At 39.0% G+C, this 23,194-nt stretch overlaps 1 protein-coding gene across 1 annotated transcript in view; it reads left to right on the top strand.

Moving 5' to 3' along the window:
- The first annotated feature begins 11,487 nt into the window (after positions 1-11,487).
- Positions 11,488-23,194, top strand: part of Slc26a4 (solute carrier family 26 member 4) — a 58,803-nt gene continuing 47,096 nt past the window's right edge. The window contains exons 1-2 of the mRNA XM_027926511.3: positions 11,488-11,651; positions 13,654-13,793. Of these exons, the coding sequence (XP_027782312.1) occupies positions 11,488-11,651; positions 13,654-13,793 (304 nt within the window). The remainder of the gene's footprint in view (positions 11,652-13,653; positions 13,794-23,194) is intronic.

The following is a 23,194-nucleotide window of genomic DNA, read 5'->3' as shown; positions in this document are numbered from 1 at the left end:
ACTTTTACTTTCTTTTAAACTGCACTTGAAATAAGCCAGACTTAAAAGGTCAAGGGTTGTACAGTTTCTCTTAAATGGGGAAGCTAGAGAGGAAAAAGGAAAAGAAAGTTGGGAGGGGGGAAAGGATCTCATGAAAACCAAAAGGAGATCAGTATAGTGATATTGGCCAAATTATAAAGGGAATTTTTAAGGCATAAAGGTACAAGGATAAAGTGAACATGAAAAGAAACAGCTACCAAGCAGATGAACAAATGGTACTGATGAAAAATCAAATTGAATATCTTACTTCTTAGAGAAAGCCAAGAATCAGGTCAATTTAAACCACCAAATAATGAAGGCTCAGGTGTTGACACCACTACTCCCTGAAAAGAGGAACATGTTGGTTGGAAGCTGTCTGAACAATCTGATCCCTGGATGCCCCTCTTTCTCCAGAATGCTGGATGGCTCCCCTCCCTGGACCAGCAGAAGACAGGTTTCCTCTCTGAAGAAAGTAAAACACAGTTCTGTTTTAATAAACAGAGAAAATGGGAGAGTTAGGTAAATGATGCATGCATATTAAGTGCAGAGTTTCTTCCTCCAGGAAACCAAAGTGTATTTCCTTGGTGGGAATTCATCAGACCCAAGAGGAAAGGCCCAAAGAGACATGGATGTTGACATCAAAGGTTCCCCAACCACAGACACAGGGTAATAACTCACCCTACAGGAAATCTCCTCATGAACAAACCTCACCCACTCATTTAAAGCTTCCAGGCAGCTCTTGAGGCCCTCAGTATGAGCAGGCAATCAAGCATGAAGGGGTCTGAGAAAAGCCTGAAAAGAATTTTTTAATGTGATGAAAACAGAAAGTGTATAGGGAGAATAACAGCAAAGCTCTCAATGTCTTCAGAGACACCATGGATTCTTATTTCAATGCACTCATAAAATCAGAATTGGAAACTTTTTAAAAATTTTTTTTTTGGAAAATAAAAAAGAGCTATTGGAAGAAAAATAAGGGCCCACTTAAAATATCAACACAATGCCTAAAAATCAACTCTTATTCTGTTTGAGTTACCATAGCAATACAGCTGAGACTAATATATAAAAAACAAAATTTATTCCCCATGGTCCTGGAGATGGAAATGCCCAAGATCAAGACAGCAACAGGTTCAGGTCTGGTGAAGGCTATTGTCTGCTTCTAAGATGGGACCTTCATGCAGTATTCTCCAGAGGGGAGAGAGTCTGCTGTGTCCTCATGTGGCAGAAGACACACGGGCAAGAAGTGATGAATTTCCTCAATTAAGCCCTTATATAAAGGCATCAAATCCCATTCATGAGAGGTTATCACATAATCACTCCTTAAAGACTCCACTCCTTAATACCACATTGGCCATCAAATTTCAACTGAATTTTGGTGGGGAAACATTCAACCCAGTGAACTGGGTTCAAAAAGAAGATTCTACAGGTATCCAGAAAAACACAAAGATTATGCATCTGGATAAATTCAGGTTTCTCAAAAGAAACTTAGGAAAATAGAAAACAAGAGAGCAATGTTTTCAAAATTCTGACTAAAAAAAATATATCCAACCTAGTACTCTATAGTAAAGTTATAAGCCAAATATGAGTGAGGACATTTTTTAGGCTTCCAAGTTCTCCAAAAAATTTACCTCCTACACATCTATCCTTAAGAAGCTACTAGAGGGAGGATATACTCCACCTAAAGGATGAGTAAACCAAGAAAAAGGAAGATTGTAACCAGGAAAAAGAAGATCCATACAGGGAAGAAGCAGAGAAAATCCCCAGGATGTTGGTTAAGAGAGGTTGTTAGCTAGTTACAAAGCAGCTCAGACAACTCCGGGAAAGAATTTTTCTAGAAGATGAAGTTGATCAGATAGCTGGTATGAATAACCATACTGAGCCATGTAGAAGCTGGAAGTCAGTTTAAGGTTAAATAGTGATATGTGTTAGTGGTCATAGAAAACAAAGCAAGTAACACAAAATGAGGAAACAAAAAAGCAAGACAATTAGAATGCAAGAAAACACAAGCAGTCCAGGAAATAAAAAGTTAATAGTGATTTTCCACATAGCTCTACTCTATACGGAAAACAGAAGTATTAACAATATAAATACTAATTGTTGATCTAACCAAATTTATGATGCTGTATTGGGAGGATGAAGCAATGACGAATTCACAGAGCTTTGGTGGTGGTGAGAATACAGGAAAGAGAGCTAAATCTTTATCTCACAAAATAAGAAAAACATATACATGAATATTATTTAGAGATAGGGACATACATATCTAAGACTCAGGTAATGAACTTGAATGTGGTTACCTTAGGGAGGGGAACTGAGAGAAAGAGGCTGAGGACTGTAATTTTTGGTATTTGTCCTTGTAGAAATAGTTGATTCCTTAAATTATAAGACTGATGAAATTAACACTTTTTTTAAAAAGCAATATTTCTGAATTAAATACCTTACTTTTCTAGAAACACTGCAGATTAATGAGATGTTTATAATACATTATTAGCCTGTTAGAGGGAGGAATAAAAAGCTTATTTATACTTCTGATGTTCTTAGTTTAATGTTCCTAATATAATTATATTAACATTACATCAGCTAAATTTAAATAATAACATGTATAACCCTAGAAATTTCTCATTCACCCTCATAAAACATCTTTCCCACTTTGTTATGATTCTACTTAACAATTCCTTCTGGCTTTTGTCTTCGAAATTTTTTTATTTTTCCATGGTATACACCTGTACTCCCAGTTAATCAGGAGACTGAAGAAGGAGGATTACAAGTTCCAGGCCAGTCTCAGCAACTTAGCAAGACCCTGTGTCAAAATAAAAAATTAAGAGGATTGGGATGTAGCTCAGTGGTAAAGTGCCCCTGGGTTCAATCTCCAGTACAAAAAATATATATTTTTTTATGATTTTTATGACTTGAATACAGTTTGAACCAGTCCAGTAAATCTTTTGTAAAATCCAGGTATAAAATGCATTGGGCAAACTAAATAGAAAAGAAGACAACCATTGGGTAGAGAACAGCAACCAATATTATCTCAGTTAATCTATTCTGATTTTTTTTTTCTCAATTCATTGTATTTTTAGGCACCTACTATCACTGCGCATTGTGATAGTGTCAGCAGGCATTCCTTGAGTACTCACCATGTGCTACACTCTAATTGCTTTACCTCTCTCTGTCATTTAATCATTGCAGCTAACCCTCCGAAGTAAATGCTAGTATTATCCCCAATTTGCAGACAAGGAAAATTAGGTATAAAGAGATTATGTTTCCTTAATTCCTTAGGGAGTGGCTAAGCAGAAAATCAAACCCAGAACCCATACTGTGAATCAGTGTTCCAGGTTACCTCCCACTGGCCAGTGAGGCACTATGAAGGAAACAAAAAAACTAGGAAAAAAGGGAAGAGGATTAACTTTATTGAGCATTTTACTATGGTCCAGCAAGTTTGTCATTGTATTTAATTACCATGACAATGTAATGAATGACTGTTACTTCATTATACTTGTGAAGGAGGTTTGGGAACTTGTTCAAGGTCACAGAATTAAGCTTTAAACCCTCCAGAAACATTTCTTTATACTGGGGGGTTTCCACAAACACAGAAGGAACTGGCAAAAGATTATGTCAAATCTGTGGTAGAAATAAAACAGAAAGATCTCCAAGGAAAGTGTGTTCAGTACAAAGGAGATGCTGGTGGGACTTCCTGGAGGAAAAAAGAGTTTGTGACCTAAGACCTTTGGGACTGACAAAAAGCATTTCCAGTCACCTCGTTTTATAGGAATTTCAGAGCCTATGTGTAGAAAATGCCTGTGGGTGATAGAGCAGAATATGGGACATGAAGAAGGAGGTTGTTCTGTTAAGTTAAAGTAAAGGGTGACGTGGTAGCTATTGGAAAATGAAGAGAGGAAAGGGTAGAAAAGTGAAATTCCCTGGGAGAAGATTTTGAAATATGACAGGCTCAAAGCTTTCGTAGCTCAGACTCTGCTGACCTACTCCCACACACTTTCAAAAATTAGATGCTGCCACTTGCTTTGTATATGTAAAATTTATATACATGTATATATTGTATATATACATATTTTTTTTTCCAGAGGTATAGATGAGATGTCGGCTAAGGATCCTTGCCAGGCTCTGTAGATCAGTAACATGTTTTCTCAATCCGGGAAGTATTGCTACTGCTTAGCACTTGGGATAAAGCCAACTATGATGTTCAGCAAATATGGGTTTTATCTACTTGAAAATGATTGCCTTCACATCTTGTGACATCTTCATGGACTCTGCAATGAAAATAAATTATAATCCCTTTGAGTGGGAGAAACTAAATTAGAAAGAAAAACGATTAGAAACAGAAGGCAGCTTGACGCTTGTGATGCCAGATTTGTTCAACATGTGATTCCAAAGCTGTGGATAAGTTCTTCTGGCCCTTTTCCCAATTAACAACCTTTAGCTTACTTAAAAGCCAAAATCCATGACTCAAAAGAGCGTGCTAGAAAGAAATTTTTGACAGATAAAATTAGCTATTCCTGGCAACATTAAATAACGTATACATACACCCATGTACCTTTTTCTGGAATGAAGCTCAAAATACACGAAGATCTAACTTAAATGGCTCTCTAGGGCTCTGAAATTCAAGTATAATAGCTAACATTTTTCAAATGCTTACTATGTGCCAGGCATGGGCATTTAATACTCCAACATTATGAGATAATACTATTCTCACATAGTCTTATTTTTAAATTGATGCAGTTGAGTCCAGGGAAAACCAAATAACTTCCTCAAGGTCACACAGGTAAAAAACTATACAGCCTAGATTGAAACTCAGTCTGACTCCACAACATTCTAAATAGTGTTTACTCTCAAGGAATTTAAGGCCTAATACTGGTTTTAGAAAATACTGGGTTCAGTGTGGGAAGTGCACACAGTAAGAGTGCTAAGGACATGTATAGGAAGAACATCTAACTTTACCTTTGCCTGTTAGGAAAGCCATTATCAAAAGGGATAACTAAACTAAGAAAGAAGCAGGTCACCAAATCCAGAGATAAAAGAGAGCTCAGTACTATTGAGTTCATAGAAGGAGGAGACTAATGACAATGGAGAGCCATTTTGAAAGGTTTTAAATTAAGGATAGATGCACCTGACCAGATATGCATTTCTAAAACTCTTTTTGGTCACTTTGGAAAGTAAGTTTTAAGTGCAGGAAGACCACCGAAGAACTCTCTGGGTTCACTCCCCAGCACCACATTGAAAAAAAAGGAAAAACTATCCCATTGTTTTATGGTAGGAAGAGACAAATCTATTAAACTACATATTAAATTTAGATTTCTTTTATATTGTAACTTGTTTATTTTTTTCTATTAATGTATCTTAGAATATTTTTAATAGCAGTAAATTTAAGTTTGGATTCATATTAAAGAATGTAATGTAAGAATGTAATGCCAGCAACTCGGGAGGCTGAGGCAGGAGGATCACAAATTCAAAGCCGGCCTCAGCAACTTAGTGAGGCCCTAGGCAACTTAGCGAAATCTTGTCTCAAAATAAAAAATAAAAAGGGCTGGGGATTTAGCTCAGTAGGAAAATGCCCCTGGGGTTAAATTCTCATTACCCTCCCCCCAAAAAGCAGGATCTCCCCTATAGCCTGAGAAATTTATTGAATTGTAATTTTAGTCACACTAAATTTGTTTTAAACTGCATAGATTGCCACATAAGGATTACAAAGAATTTTTTTTTCAAAGGGTGGATTCTCACCTTTTAAAGTTAGTTTAATTTGAAGCTGGGCATGGTGGCATACACCTCTACTCCCAGTTACCTAGGAGGCTAAGGAAGGAGGATCACTTGAGATCAGGGGTTCAGGATCAGCTGGGACAACATAATGAGATTCTGTCTCTTAAAAACATTAAAATAAAATTACTTTTATTCCTATCTAATGATTACTTAACATTCTATCATCAGCCAATCAATCGAGCAAGTATTTTTCCAGTTCCTATTATATTATCATAATTTGCCAAGGTAGGAAACAAAACAGGCTAACATAATATTTTTTAATTGTTATTAGTTATTAATGGACCTTTATTCATTTATTTATTTATATATGGTGCTGAGAATCGAACCCAGTGCCTCACACATGCTAGGCAAGCACGCTACTACTGAGCCACAGCCCTTAGCCCCTAACATTATAATCTTAATTAAAATACACGCCTTTGCTGGGAGCGGTGGTGCATGCCTGTAATCCCAGCACCTCAGGAGGCTGAGGCAGGAGGAGTTCAAAGCCAGTCTCAGAAAATGTTTCCAAATAAAATACAAAATTGGGCTGGGGATGTGGCTCAATGGTCAAGTGCCACTGGGAAAGAAAGAGGCGGGGGGAGGGAGGGAAAGAGAGAGAGAGAGAAAGAAAGAAAAGAAAAGAAGAGGGAGGGAAGGAAGGAAGGAACACCTTTGTATGCACAGAGGAAAAAAGACAAAAAAAGGAAATAAGCAAAATTCATAACTGTTATTATGTGAGCAATGTGATAAGAAGTGATTGCCATTTTTAATTTTAATTTAATATATTTCCCAAATTTTCTTTTTTTAAATACCTTTATTTAATTTATTTTTACTTGGTGCTGAGGATTGAACTCAGGGCCTCGCACATGCTAGATGAGCGCTCTACCACTGAGCCACAACCCCAGCCCTCCCAAATTTTCTACTATAGACACATCTTATTTTTTAATACCATAAAAGATATATGTTATTTATATCCTTAAGGAGCATATCTTATAACTGGAGAGAGGAAAAAACAGTAACATGCAGTGGGGCTGGACTGAGGTTGTGGCTCAGCGGTAGAACACTCGCCTAGAACATGTGAGGCCCTGGGTTCGATCCTCAGCATCAATCACATAAAAATAATAAATAAAGATATTGTTTTTTTAAAAAAAAAGTAACATGCAGGAAACAAAACAATTGAGGGCAAAACTGTATGGTTATTGACAATAAGCTCAGTAAATTGTTCAGAGCAGGAGAAGTCAAGAAAATTGAGAGAAGAAACTTAACAACCATAATAAAAACAAAAGATCAAAATTAGGGTTAAATTTTCCTGGGGGAAAATTACCTCTTTCCCTAGTGATTTTTGGGGTTTCCTATTGACCATGAATGCCAATCTGCAATGTGAGCAGGGTTTCAGTTTTAAGTGTGGATAACTGGGGCTGGGGATATAGCTCAATGGTAGAGTGCTTGCCTATCATGTAGGAGGCCCTGGGTTTCATCCCTAGAATTCCAAACACTGCCTCCTAGCAAAAATGATTCAACTTCACATAAAAAATAATAAATAGGCTTTATACATCACACTTCAAATGTAGAAAATAATAAAAATCAAACTCTAGGTTGCTTTTTAAAATAGCATTTTGGGCATTATTTGAATGTTTCTTCTGCAATTCTTGATTACAGAACTTCTTACGTTGTGAAAATTAAAAAAAATTTACACTATATTCCTGTTTAGATAAGGAAAATGTAACAAAATTAGCTGCACTTAAATAAACAAAGGAATCTAATCATTCTTGTAGCACAAATAGTCACTTAAAAGCATAGATATACTATGAAAGTATAGAAATATATATTTCATTAGTTTTAGGATGTCATTGATTATAAAGCTCAAAATTATTTTTGACTAAGAAAGAAAAAATGCTGCCAATTGAACCATTGCACATCATCAATTGTAAGATGAATCCTGATAAATTGTAGAAAATATGCATTTTTAAAATCATTGAAATAGTATATACTTTTTGTGACCATTTGGTAAGTATCTGCTACACCCACAAATGAGGCTAGGTGCATGACTTTGTTCAACATTCTATCCATGACCAACAAAAAATTTTTTAATAAACCCTTGAGTGAACGAATGAATGAATGTGTATATCTAACACTCCAAATGATATGATAAATCAGAATATACATTTTAAATCATCATTATCTGCTAATTAAAAATCTAAAGTAACAGTATTATTGTCTGACATTTATTTTGAAGTGACACATCTATCTCTTGGAAAGAATCCTGGATATGATTAAATTCTGATAAATAAGAACCACCTACCTCTATGTAAAATAGGTGAAGCTTGATTTGTAAAGCCCAAGTGAGTAATCTTATGTGTTTAATATAACAAGTAAATTGTGTGAGGAGAGAAAACTGTTATCACCTCCTACTCTTCTCTGTTTTTAAAATACAGCCAACTTCACAGACTCTTACCTATGAGAAAAGAATTTTTATCCTCTTATAGAATTTTGTAATGGAAATGCTATTCTGTTCATGCACTATTTATTTCTGCTATAGTGAAAGTATTTAATAGAAAAAGGAAGCAATATCTTCATCCATTTACATGCAGGACATATAGTGATTATTGAATGGAATTCTTATACATTTGCCTTTCCAAAAATTCTGTTTATTCGTCAAGAGAATTAACACTGTTCACTCCTGGTGTTATTTGATAGTCTGTTTTCTCCTCTGTCCTTCTGCCATCTCTATCTCACTCCTTAATCCTCTGAATCACTATCACCACCAAACCATTGCCAAGTCCTGAAGCAAAGTGGTTCAGAGGACTGACTGGACCAGACTAAAATAAATATATGGTTGTCTTTATGTTTGTACAGAATGCCCCTAAATTAAAGAAAGGCTTGAATTATCTAGGTGATTTCCTGTGAAGTTGTATATATGAGTTGATATTCTGGAATCCTAGACAGCCATTGGCCCAGGCTAGAAAAATCCACATGTACTTACCTATATCATAATCTTACCTGAAAAACAAAATGTAGACAAACATGTAATATAATTTTTAGTTTTAAAAAACATGTTTGGGCTATAAGTAAGTCTGTTTAGAGAACATGATAGAAGGCAATAATTGTTGGAGGGAAATATATTGCTTGTCCTCAAGAAGATTTTGTTTAGTGAGAAAGATAAGACTTATTGGTAAATACAAATATGATACTAAGGTAATTATGAGAGACATCTTAAGAGAGAATCAGTTAAGGTGCCAAGAGAAACCACAAAAAGGGTTATATTAATTCTGACTGAAAGCATCAAGGAATGTTGATGGAAAAGATGGCATTTTAACTGGACCTTGAAAGTTTGTGTAAGGGTATATAATATAGGCATATTCAGAATCCACTTTAAAATAAACATTTCTCTCTATTTCAGTGGAGCTGAGTTATATATTCAACCACAACGTGCTATTTGTAAGAAATACATACACACATACAAATATATGGAAAGATGAGTATATTTAATACAGGTGGGAAATTATTAGTAAATGTAAAAGTTGAATCACACACAAAACCTTAGCAGGATGATGAACTCCACTATTGGATGTTTAGAAGCACCCCTGACCTCTACCCAATAGATCTCAGTAACATTCTTCCAGATGTGAAAACCAAGAATGTCTCTTAACATTGTCATGGGTGGGAGGGGGCAAAATAGCCTTTAGTTAAGCAACTCTGGTATATGAAACCACAACACACAAGTGATTCTTTCCCTCTTCTCTGCAAGTGGATAAGAATTCACTTCATGACCTCAATTGTTTTTTAGGTTCCTTCTTAAGTGGCCTTTTTCTTCCTCTCTCTTCCTCTCAGAGTCAGAGTTTCACTGTGTTGCCCAAGCTGGTCTTGAACTCACCAGCTCAAGTGATCCTTCCACCTCAGCCTCCTGAGTGTCTGGGCCTACTCGCCAGAGCCACCACACCCAGCTAGTTCTTAACTTCCTTGGGTCAAGAAAGTCTTTGAAAATCTGTTGAAAGCTGTTGAGTCATACCTCAGAAAAACACCGCATGCTTGCATGGTGTTGACTAGGGAATTTACACTGAGGAGTACTGTTTCCAGGAGCCGAAAGATGAGTCATGTTCTATATTTTCAATATGGGTAACTGACAGTGTCCAGAAGGTCCATATTTTGAAGCCTCTTCTTCCTTTACCTCAAAACATTGAAACTCAGGTGATAATCCTTCCTTTGATGTTCATCTTAATCAAGTATTAGTTTTTGCAAGATTTATCCCAGCATGTACTTACCCACAGAAGACAACACACTGATAAGGTAGAATAGATCTGACTGCCCCTCACCCTTGAGTCTTGATTCCTGTCTAGTCCAGCTTATTCCCTCCCTGATTGTCCAGGTGCATGAGAAAAAATAAAGAACCAGAGGGGCCACCTGAACACTTGACTTTGTGAAATATGTGCACAGAACATGTACCTAAATCTACGAGTAAATTATGAACACTCTAACCATCACCCACTGAGTACTCCTAAATACTTTCTAGAAATCCAAAGTCTTATTAATACACAAAACCAACCACTCCTCCTCTCCTCCCCGCCCGCCACACCTCATGAGAGCACCTGTGCTAGACTGTGGATCGTGGATTCACACAACCTAGGAATCAAGGTCAGCCCTCCCAGCTGGTGCTGCTCTCCGGAAAAGAATACCACAGGGGCTGCCCCGCCCCTGACCTCGCCACCCGCCTTAGTAATTGGGGGGTGAGTGAAGATCTGGGTGGCCCCTGTGTGACAGCCAGTAACACACTCAGCCCTCCAGCTTCGGGAAAGGGAAAGAACGCTGCAGGGAAAGGATTTCTTTCCCGGTAGGGTCCGTGGGGAAAGGCCGCAGTCCTTGTGTCCTTCCTTTTGACCAAGGTGTCTCTGTTGCTCCATAAATAAAACGTCGCACCGACTTCTGTCTGCGCTATAAAGGCTGCGGAGCGGCTGTCCCGGGGCATTCCGGGCGGAGCGCAGGAGCGAAGCAGGTGAGTTCACCGCTGAAGACTACCTCACTCCGCCCCGCCCTCGCACAACTCCCTGGGACGAGACTAGTCTAGGGGCACGCTGCGGGCGGGCAGGGGGCAGTACAGCCTTCTTTCTGAGAAGCTGACAGTAAGGGGGTTAGAAAACAAGACGTGGGGTCCTCCTCCTCTACCCCGCAGGAGAGCTGGGACCTATCGCTGGAATTTGCCTGCAGCGTAGGCAACCTCGAGACCTCAGGAGCACATCTTGGGGGTCCCACGCCCTGCTTGGTGCACCCCTCCCACTACGTGCCTGGAACAGTGCCCTGGGTCTGGTACAGGAAGGGAGGGTGCTTTTCCCCTGGCAAGCTCTTGAGGCCCCTGTCCGAAGGGTGGTTTGTAGAGATTTCAGGACGCGGACAGCGCCCCAGCTGCCCAAGGCAGCGACTTGTTCCAAATCTGGAAGCCCTCAGAATAAGGATCCCTCTCTTCAGAGTGGGGCAGTCCCCGGCAATAGGTGAAGGCCACGGGACACGAAGGTGCTCAGGTGCCCCACTCCAGGTTGGCCGTGTGTGCCGTGGAACTGCGTGTCGCTGGCGCGGAGGGCTGCAGGACGCAGACCAGGCTCGCCACGGTCGGCCACAACAGGTGGCGCCCAGAGGCAGCTAACAGATGCTAACAGCCTGTTTCTTGCTCTTCAACTCAGATTGTCCTCCCTTTCCGCTTCTCCTCCCTCTTGGTTGTCCTCGGGTTCGCAGGTCATGGCAGCGCCGGGCAGCAGATCGGATCCGCCGCAGCTACCAGAGTACAGCTGCAGCTACGTGGTGTCGCGGCCGGTCTACAACGAGCTCGCCTTCCAGCAACAGCACGAGCGGCGCCTGCAGGAGCGCAGGACTCTGCGGGAGAGCCTGGCCAAGAGCTGCAGGTAGTTGGCCAGAGGCGCGGAGAGATGTGGAGCGGGGCGTCTGGGTGTGCGGGGTGGGGGGCTCCCGCCCTACCCGCGGCACTGCCCGGCGCTTCTCTGAGAGACTTGATTCTGAGTCTCACCACCACAATGCCACCTTTCCTTGTCCGACGGTGGCTCCATCAGTCTCCCACCAGGAATCACTGTAACTCTTGCCTGGGGAAACTCGCCTTCGGAGGGAGTGGGTTCCCGGAGCCCCATCTCTTTTCTCTTGATGAAATCTGGAGTGTACCTTGAGGTACTGTGGGTCTCTGTGTTGCCTTCTTTTGAAGGACAGCATGGGGAAAGAAGGGAAGAAAACGGCTCATTTAAAGGAAATGGTGGATAAACCCACCACCAGGCCAGGAGTCCTTGAAACCCTCAAGAGAATGCGGGTTGATACCATTTAGTTAGAGACCTGGATGAAAGAAAACAGCTCCAAGTGGTGTACTCCAATTACTTCACCAGGAGAGAGGGGGAACCCCTACAGAGAACCACCATGTCTCTAAGCCCAAATGTGCCACACAGAATTAGAAAATCCAAACATGAAGAACTTAGAAAACGTCAACTAATTGCAAATTTTTGTTTTCTTTTTTTTACCCTTTTATTATGCAACACTTAAATTATATGGAAAGGTATAATAATCCCCCCTGCGAAGTTTTTACTCATCACCTAGCTTCAACAATGACCAACTCAGTTAATCTTATTTTACCTACAACCATTCCCTTACCCCTCCAATATTTTGAAGGAAATCCCACGTAGTATCTTTTTCAATTACAGTTCTACCCTGACATCCATAGGAGATTGGCTCCAGGAATCTGGAAGATACCAAAATCTAAGGATGCTCAAGTCCCTTATATAAAATGGCTATAATATATATAAATTACTTGTAATACCAACATATGTAAATGCTGTGTAAATGGTTGTTATAGTGTGCTACTTAGGAAGTAAGAATCTACATATGTTCAATATAGACACAATTTTTCCCCCTGATTTTTGATCTGTGGTTGACTCAGAATGCATGGAAAAGGAGGGCCCACTGTATATATCTTTTAGTATGTACCTCTAAGAACTCTTTAAAAACATAACCACAAGCCAGGTGTGGTGTCCCAGTCCAGTAATCCCAGAGACTTGGGAGTCTGACACAGGAAGATCACAAGTTTGAGATCAGCTTCAGTAATTTAGGAAGGCCCTGTCTGGGTTTGGCTTGCGCCCCTCTGGGTTCATTCCCCAGAACCAAAAAAAAAAAAAAAAATTGCATAAAATTATATATAAAATATGTATGTATAACTTATACATAATGTATAAAATATACATTATATTATATATATTCTTTCTATATATCCACATATTGTTATCTACCTAAAACCAATTCCTTAACATAAAAACATTGGCTCAGCATTAAACATTTCCAATTGTTTCATAAATGTCATCATTTTTAAAAACACAATTTTCTATTATGAGTCAAATGTTTACCTATTATTGTTGATATTTTTCCTCTTATGTGTGTAGGTTGTTGAATTTAAAGTTGCTACAAGGTATACATTTATTATGTTAAGGTTTTCTTAACTGACTCCAAGCTTGTATTGCCAAAATATTCAGTGTGTTTATTTTTGTTTAAAGAAAAGAAGGCAGTACCTAGGTTAGAAGTCTAAAAATTAATCTCCACTTAGAGACTCCACATTGATCCCTCTTTGGCTGGACCAGAAAATGGGTTCTTGTGTAGGGATATTTTCTCACAGGATTAAAAAGGTGGAGGAGAGGAGGAGGGGTCATTTAATCCTGTGTTTCCTAGTACAGTGCACTTAAAAGGATAGCTACAATTCTTGGCAAAATCGTGGTAGCTCTCCAGTGCTAGTATTTTCCATAAATTATTTTTCTAAATGGTTAGAAACATCAGAGGAGTTTATTCTATAATTCTAGGATTTACAATTGGTTATGACTGAAATTGAATTGGAAACCCAGCTTTCTCATTTTTTGACAGTTGTTCAAGAAGGAGAGCTTTTGGTGTGCTAAAGTCTCTCTTGCCCATCCTGGACTGGCTCCCCAAATACCGAATCAAGGAATGGCTGCTCAGTGATATCATTTCAGGAGTTAGTACTGGACTTGTGGGTACACTGCAAGGTAAGATGTTGGTGGGCTGGGTCTCAAGTAGTTGAGAGATACTGTCTTCTGCTGTAGTCCACAATGGCCTGGCCCCACTCCTTCTACCGTGGCTCTGTACCAAATGCTTACTCCCCCTTCAAGGCCTTCATCTTTCCTCTAGAGTCCCTCAGTGGGAAAATTCACCTCTTTTCTCCTCTTTCATTGAGTTCTTTTCCTGGGAAATGCTATAGCTTCTCTAATTGTGTGGCTCCAACTTAGAGGCATATACCAAACCGTGGCTTTGCACATTTATAAACCACAATTTTTAAAAATATTTATTTATTTTTTTTTAGTTGTAGTTGGACACAATATCTTTATTTTGTTTATTTATTTTTATGTGGTGCTGAGGATCAAACCCAGGTCCTCACTTGTGCTAGGTGAGCACTCTACTGCTGAGCCACAATCCCAGCCCCTATAAACCACAACTTATAGTGATAAATATTAAATAAATTTAATCACAATTAAATTTTTGTGAAATAATGTTTATTCTCATTGTATTAATACCTTCTAATGTGTCCTATTCTAGTCTGGTTTTTTAAAATTATTATTTTAGCTCATTAAATTATTTTACATTTTACGCATGGATCTTCACCTGTAGTGTGAAACTGGTTTAAAGGAAATTAAAAACAAAGTGTCTTAGCTTGGACACACATGAATATTCCACTCCCCTTTTATCCATCCTCTTATTTTAATCTTCTGGGAAAATGTTCCAACACAGGTGAGATTTTTTTGTTTTATTTTGGAACTTGATTTATTCCATAACATTTCCATAAGCATTTTAGAAATCTGTTGCATAGTTTGTGTGTAACAGTATAGATATTCTCCTCTGCCCCTCATCCTCACTATCTTGTTTCAGCACTACTGGCACCACCATCCTGTCCAATCCCTCAAAGCCTCCAAGTCATGGAAAAGAAGTCTCATTATTTATTATAATTTTATGGAGCACCTAGGATGTACACTGACAAGAATAAGATGTACCACCTGTTTTCAAGGGGCTCATAGTTTAGTGGAGAAATGGAGGCTCACAATTTAGTGTGTTGAAGGCTGTGGCAGGGGCAACATTGCCTGCTAATGGGGTGCCATCGAGGAGCCCACAACCCAATCAGGGGATTGGGAATGGCTTCCTGGAACTTAAGTTGTCAAAGTTGTTTCCCTGAAGGTTAAGTCTGAGTCTCAGCTGATGGGAAGTAGTGGAGGGTATGGCTGTGTGTAGAAAGGTGGCTTGAAAACAGACTACTTTGAAGTTAGTAATACATGGTAAATAATATTGTGTTGAGCTAAAATTTGGTTATGGAGCGCTCCAGATTATTCAGAGCAGGCCAGGTAGATTCCCACAGGGGAGAATGTTCTGTTGGTCCCAATGTGGGGTCTCACTCCCAAAGCCATAGGAGGGAGAACAGAATGGGGCATTGCTCTATGCAGCTGGCTCTAATGACTGTGACAAAGCAACATCCAGTGCTCCTGGGAACAGGAACCATGCATGTCTAGTTCATGTTTGCTTAGCAGTTCATGTTTGCCTAGCATAGAAATTGGTACATAATAGATGGCCCTATAAATATTTAGTGAAGAGGATTGAATTGTTGATAACTAATTGTCGTTATATATGAAAATAGTAGTTCAAGATCCAGGTCTTCTGAGTTTTCATAGACAAGTATTTAGTCTATGGATTAATTTTATTTAGTTTGTATTAGAAACTATACAAAAGATATTGCCTAGTTATCTCATTTAATCCTCACACCAACCCTGCAAGGTAGGTACTATTATCATCTCCTTTTTCAATAGATGAGAAATCTATTAAATCTTCCCCAAGTTCAGGGAGCTGCAAGTGGTAGAGCTGAATTTGAATTCAGAGTCTAATTTCTAAGATCTTAACTTGTACATTGATGTTCTTTACTTTATACGTGGTTTTTCCAGAAACATTATCTTTATAAGATAACTTTCTGGGAGGGTAGTCTGGCTCATTCATATATTTGTTTATTATTCATTTGTGTAATCAATATTTGTAGACTAATTCTGTATGCCAGGTATTGAGCCATGAGATTCAATGATTTATTGACAGGTACGGGTACTGACCTCATGGAGCTCCTTTCTAGTGGTAGTTCTGGGAATTAAATAATTAAGTGTATAAATAAAAAATATTTTATAGATTGTGACAACCATTGTGGTGGAGTTGAAATGCCAAAAATAGGAATTAATTTGAGAGGAAAGGTCTATTTTAGATACAATGGTCAAAAAAGGCCGAGTTGAAGAAGTAGAATTATAGACAGAGACCAGAGGAAGAGAAGGAGGCAGCCAAGTGTTGAGCAGGAGGAAAAGGGCACCAGGTAAAGATGTAAAATCCATGAGGGCAAAAAGTGCTTAGTCTTTTCCAGGGCCTGGGCTAGATCTGGGAGGAGCAGGAAAAATTCTGGTCTAGGTGGAGTACAGCGAGGGAGGGTGGGTAATGATGAGATAAGGTTAGGAAGGCCAGGGTTTAGGGCCAGGCAAGAGGGTCATTCACTCCCAGGGAGCCTCTTTAAATATTGTGCCCTAGGCTCCTCACTTGCCTCACCCCAAACCCAGCCCTTAGGATAGGTGATTTGGCTTGAACCAGATCAAGCAGAACATGGTGAGATCTGCAACATCTGAAGTATTTTTTTGCAGCAAGAACTCACCAGTATAACTGATAAGTGCATATAAAAACCACAGACAACTCCTTGATTGTTGACTTGTGCAACTGGGTGGATGGTTATGTCATTTATTAAAATGGCAAAGATTGCCGGGAGCAGTGGCGCATGCCTGTAATCCCTGTGGCTCAGGAGGCTGAGGCCAGAGAATGGCAAATTCAAAGCTAGCCTCAGTGAAAGTGAGTTGCTGTCTCTAAATAAAAATACAAAATAGGGCTGGGGTATGTGGCTCAGTGGTTGAGTGCCCCAGAGTTCAATCCTTAGTACAAAAAACAAACAAACAAAAAGGCAAAGACTGAGCCAGGCTTGGTGGTAGACAACTGTCATCCCAGCTACTCAGGAGAATCACAACTTCAAAGCCAGTCTTGGCAACTTAGGGAGACCCTGATTGGATAAAATTTTAAAAAGGGCTGGGGATGTAGCCTAGTGGTAGAATACATACCAAGAATGCACAAGGCCCTAGGTACAGGGGCAGGGGCAGGGGGCAAAAACTGGCTGTGAAGCAGGTTTGGAATGACAAACCAAGGGTTTCCTTTTGGATGATCTAGGTTTGAGATAGGTACACATGAGACATCTAAATAGAGATTCCAAACAGAAGTTGGAACTCTTACAAGTATAAAGATCAAAGTTGAGGCCTGGGCTGAATGTCACATCACTTTAGAGGTGATATTTAAAGGAACAGGTGGCAGGACAGGCTGGGGATGTAGCTTAGTGGTAAAACACTTATGTAGCATGCACAAGGCCCTGGGTTCACTCCCTGGTACCTTTAAAAAAAGGCGGTGGGGTGGGGGGGAGGGCGGGATTAAAGGAATGGAAAGGTCTGCAATTATGTAGGAAAGAAGGGCAGATGGGGAGAAGAGGGCTGGTGTACTTAGAGGTCAGGAAAATGAGAAGGGGTAACAAACAACTTGAGGAAGTTGGACTCAGAAAGCTGGAGAAAAAGATACGATCAAAGGAATGAGGGACCAGAAGGAAAGAGAAAAGTTTAAAACAAAAAAGGATAAAGCTTCCCATGGAAATTCAGGACTGCTTTTAGCAAGTTTTGCTGTGAATTGGAGGGAGATAAAGGATACAGGTGGAGTGAAGGAAAGATCTGCTTTCCTTTTAATACAAGAGCTACTAGAATTTATTTGTGAAATGGAAGGAATAACCTCATAGAAAGAAAGAGATCCGTGGTTCAAGAAGTAAAGGAGAAATTTCTAGAAGCAAATTCATGAGAAGGAGACAAATATGGATAGGTTGCTGGACAGAAGTGGGATTATTACTCCTTAAGGACAAGGAGGAGATTTCCTCCATTTCAAAGGAAGATAGTTGGTTCAAAGTGTGCAGATTCAGAGAGGCTTGAAATTCTGATGAAAAGCAACCTGGGAGCATCTCTCCTGGATTCCATGTTTTCAATGAAAAGGTGAGATGTGCCTCTTCTACTCTGGTGAAGAGAGAAATGGTTGTATTGAGGAAAGTAGGGGAGGTTTTAGAAGTTGTCTGAGAGAAAAGCACAATTCCTGAGGAATGGGCTCACCAGGCAGTACCACATCCTAAGCACCTGTTTCAAATTAAACATCAGCCTTCAGCTTGCAGAATAATTTCTCAATAATTAGCAAACTACAGAAGATGATGCATTATCAGTTGCTTACTTTTTTTTTCCTTCCTGATGAAGATAACTGCATCCTAAGGGCTTCTTTCTGTATTGAATCTGAAAGGTGGAACAAAAGAAAAGCAATCTTTTCCATTCCAAACCATGGAGGTAATGTGTAGAAAGATATCCATGTTTCAATAGGGAAAGTGGTTGGATGAGACAAGCAGGACTACCTACTCTAGAAGACAACATAAGAATACCTGCCAGGTCCTGAGTTCAGGATGTGTTTTGAGATGAATATAAAAGCACCTAAATGTCAGGAAAATGTTCTTCCTGTGTGATAAGGATTCTGGAAGACAGTGTGGACTGCCCTGCGGTGGCCAAGAATAGCAATTCCAGTTTGGCCAGGCCAGGCCAGCTGCCAGCAGGCTCCCCACACTCAGGTCCCTGACAGCTGCCCACACCACCACCTCACCACCTCTGTGTCCTGAGTGGTCTGACTTCTTGGCTCACCTCCCATGGTTTGGCAGAGGTAGCAGAGGCCATTCAGCCCGACTACAGAGGCGCACCTCACTCCCACCTTCGCTTCTACTATTGGATTATTTGTTCTTAGGTTGTTACGATTTTGAGTTCTGGATATTAATCCTCTGTCAGAAGAATAGTTGGCAAAGATGTTTGCCCATTCTGTAGGTTCTCTTTTACTCTGTAGATTGTTTCCTTTGCAATGAAGAAGTTTTTAATTTGATGTAATCTCCATTTGTCAGTTCTTGCTTTTGTTACCTGAGCTATTGGAGTTCTATTCAGGAAATCATTCCTGTGCCAATATCTTTAAATGTTTCCTGTAAGTTTTCTTCTAGCAGTTTCAAAGTTTCAGGTCTTACATTGAGGTCTCTTTGGTCCATTATGATTTGATTTTTGTACAGGTTGATAGATAAAGGTCAAGTTTCAATCTTCTACATGTGGATATCCACTTTCCCCAGTACCATTTCCTTGTAGAGATCTTTTGCCTCTTTGGTTAAGTTTACTACTCTTTGGGTTTTTGTTTTTCTTTTGAGGCTATTGTAAATCAGATTGCTTTCCTGTTTCTCAGTGAGTTCATTATTGGAATATAGAAAAGCTACTGATTTTTTAATGTTGATTTTGCATTCTGCTTCTTTGCTGAATTTGTTCATTAGTTCTTCTGGGGGTGTTGCTCATTGGAAGAGAACTTGCCTAACATTGAGGCCCTGAGTTCAATCCCCAATACCACAAAAAACAAATTTTAAAAACCCACCTTTGTTTCATTGATTCTTTGTATTGTTCTTTTAGTCTCTTTTCATTTATTTCTGCCTGATCTATACTATTTTTCCCTTCTACTAGTTTTCGGTTTAGTTTTCCCTTGTTTTTCTAAGACTTTGAGATACATCATTAGATTATTATTTGAGATCTCTCTCTCTCTCTCTCTCTCTCTCTCCCTTTTTAATGTAGGCAATCATAGATATAAACTTCATTACTAGTACTGCTTTCACTGTATACCATAGTTTCTGGTAGATTGAGTTTCCATTTTCGTTTTATTCTAGGAATTTTTAATTCCACCCCTCCCCAAGTTCTTCAATAACCTACTGTTCATTCAAAGTGTATTTTAAATTATTCATGTGTTTGTATAATTTCTGGAGTTTGTCTTGCTGTTGATTTATAGTTGCATTCTATTATCATCTGATAATATGCAAGAAGTTATTCCAATTTTTAAAAAAATATTATAACTTATGTTCTAATATCTAATCTATTCTAGGAAAAGTTCCATGTGCTTATGAAAAGAATGTGTATCCCACAGCTATTGGATGGGATATTCTATAGATATCTCTTAATTCCATTTGATCTGTAACTCAATGTTTCTTTGTTGATTTTTTTCTTTTTCTTTTATTAATCTGGATGTTCTGTTGATGATGTGAAGTTTTGAAGTCACCAACTATTATTTTATTGTGGCCTATCTTTCCCTTTATGTCTAGTAGTTTTTGTTTTATAACATTGGATGCTCTGATTCAGCATATATCTCTATATATTTATAATCATTATATCTTCTTGATACATCATTCCATGCTCTCCTGGACTTTTGAGTTTCTACAGAGAAATTAATTCTGATGGGTCTGCCTTTAAATGTGACTTTATGCTTCTCTTTTGAAGCTTTTAATATTATTTATTTGTTTTGTACTTTGTTTAACTACATGTTATGGAGACATTCTTTTCTGGTTATGTCTATCTGGGGTTCTTCTGACAGAGGATTAATATCCAGAACTCAAAAGCTTAGGAATAAACAAAGGTGGCAGAGTGAATGGCCTCTGCTGCCTCTTCTGGACCATGGGAGGTGAGCCAAGAAATAAGTAGTGTATACTGGTGCAGGAAGAAGCTATATAATCACAAATATCTATTGTGGGGAAAGCGGTGGGCAGTCCCCTCACAATGTACTGCTCGTGACTCTACTTAGTGTGACTTAGCTCCTAAGTGAAATCACACATGGCTGCTTATTCCCCTGGACTCTTACAGCTGGCTCCCCAAACCACAGTTTTGAAGGGGAAACTTCTGTTCCCTTATGCCTTGCAGTTCAGTTGTTGTTGTGTGTGTGTGTGTGCACTCCTAGAGATTTAACCCAGGTGAAATGGGCAAGTGCTAGATGCTTCTTTTGGGGCATGGGTACTGAGGATTGAACTCAGAGGTACTTGACCACTGAGACACATCCCCAGCCCTATTTTGTATTTTATTTGGAGACAGGGTCTCACTGAGTTGCTTAGCACCTTGCTTTTTCTGAGGCTGGCTTTGAACTTGTGATCCTCCTGTCCCAACCTCCTGAGCTCTGGGATTATAGGCATGCACCATCAGGTCCAGCTGTGCTATGTGCTTCTAATATGCAATTTTGGACCCTCCTTTGCTATCTACTTTCTATCTTTGACATTTACTTATTTAATAAATGTAGAAATTTGTTTCTTGTAGTTCTTGAGGGTAAGAAGTCTAACATGAGGGCCCCTGTAGATTCAGTTTCTGGTGAGGGACCACTGTGTCCTCACATAGTGGGAGGACTTGCCTTTTGGGTATTTCCAAATGTTTAGTAGCCCTTGCTTTAGCAGTTGATGCCACCATCCTACACATCATAGGACCAACAAAGAGATTTCATAATTTAAATTAATGGCTTAGGTTTCTTTACAAACTGAATACTCATTAAAAGTATTGTACCAAGTTTCTTTGTAATAAAGATGATTGCAATATACTTGAGTAGCAGGTGTTTCTAAACAGATATTGAAAAAGTTCCCATTTTTCCAGGCATACTAAAAACTACAGAGGGCTGGGGTTGTGGCTCAGTGGTAGAGCACTCACCTAGCATGTGCAAGGTGCTGGGTTCAATTCTCAGCACCACATAAAAAATAAATAAATAAAATAAAAGGTATTGTGTCCAACTACAAATATATATATATTTAAATATATATATATTTTAAACTACAGAGCCCAGTTTAGGGAAATGGAACTTTGAGAAGAACTTGAAGAATGTCCATTAGAAACAGGTTGTGCTTTAATTCCCTCCTCCTTCCTTTATTGTCTTCCTTTTGAGGAGTCATCTTTTTATTCTAAATCCATGTTCCTGGAACTATTGATTGTTGTAACTCCTTATTGTAATTTACCTATTAAAACGATTACACCAATAATACATATTTTTCTAGAATGCAAATTCCACAAGGCAGAGACCTCAGTAGTACCATACCTGATATGTGTATAATCAATAGTTGTTGAATGAATGAACACTTATGTAGAAAACTAGAAAATATATATATATATATATATATATATATATATATATATATATATGGAACATGAAAAAAATCACTTCTATAAACTGGAAGTCTTTTCTGATCCTACCATATAACCCATTCATATGTTATGATATTCATGTGTTAGTAAGTATTGTACTAAACACAAAAATGCATATCTATATAAGAGTATACAAAATGCCCGGGACTAATAAGCACCAGATTCAGGATAATGTTTGCCTTTTGAGGGTGGAGGGAGAAAAGGGAATGTGATTGAGGAATAGGATACAGAGAGGTTCAGTGGTACTGTCAATAACATTTTTTAAGCTAGATTATGTATACATGAGTGTTTTAATATTCATTATCTTTTTGCATATCTGAATTTATATTAAAATATATATTTTAAACAAATAATTTAATAAGAGTGGGAACATGCCTACACTATCAGTTTTTTTTTTTAATTTTTTATTGTGGGTTGTTCAAAATACAAATTTCTTGACATATCATATTCCACACTTTGATTCAAGTGGGTTATGAACTCCCACCTTTACCCCATACCCAGATTGCAGAATCACATCAGTTACACATCCATTGATTTACAAATTGCCATACTAGTGTCTGTTGTGCTCTGCTGCCTTTCCCGTCCTCCACCCTCCCCCCTCCCCACCTCTCCCCTCCCCTCCCCTCCTCTCTCTCTACCTCCTCCACTGTATAACCCTGAGGGTCTCCTTCCATTACCATGCAATTTCCCTTCTCTCTCCCTTTCCCTCCCACCTCTCATCCCTGTTAAATGTTATTCTTCTTCTCCTGCTCTTCGTCCCTACTCTGTTCTTAGTTACTCTCCTTATATCAAAGAAGACATTTGGCATTTATTTTTTAGGAATTGGCTAGCTTCACTTAGCATAATCTGCTCTAATGCCATCCATTTCCCTGTAAATTCTATGATTTTGTCATTTTTTAATGCAGAGTAATACTCCATTGTGTATAAATGCCACATTTTTTTTTATCCATTCGTCTATTGAAGGGCATCTAGGTTGGTTCCACAGTCTTGCTATTGTGAACTGTGCTGCTATGAACATCGATGTAGCAGTGTCCCTGTAGCATGCCCTTTTTAGGTCTTTAGGGAATAGACCAAGAAGGGGAATAGCTGGGTCAAATGGTGGCTCCATTCCCAACTTTCCAAGAAATCTCCATACTGCTTTCCAAATTGGCTGCACCGATCTGCAGTCCCACCAGCAATGTACAAGTGTACCCTTTTCCCCACATCCTCGCCAGCACTTGTTGTTGTTTGACTTCTTAATGGCTGCCAATCTTACTGGAGTGAGATGGTATCTTAGGGTAGTTTTGATTTGCATTTCTCTG

This window comes from Marmota flaviventris, chromosome 1, assembly GCF_047511675.1.
Source record: "Marmota flaviventris isolate mMarFla1 chromosome 1, mMarFla1.hap1, whole genome shotgun sequence".
NCBI classification, from domain to species: Eukaryota; Metazoa; Chordata; class Mammalia; order Rodentia; family Sciuridae; genus Marmota; species Marmota flaviventris.
This window is presented reverse-complemented; position numbering and strand designations above follow the sequence as displayed.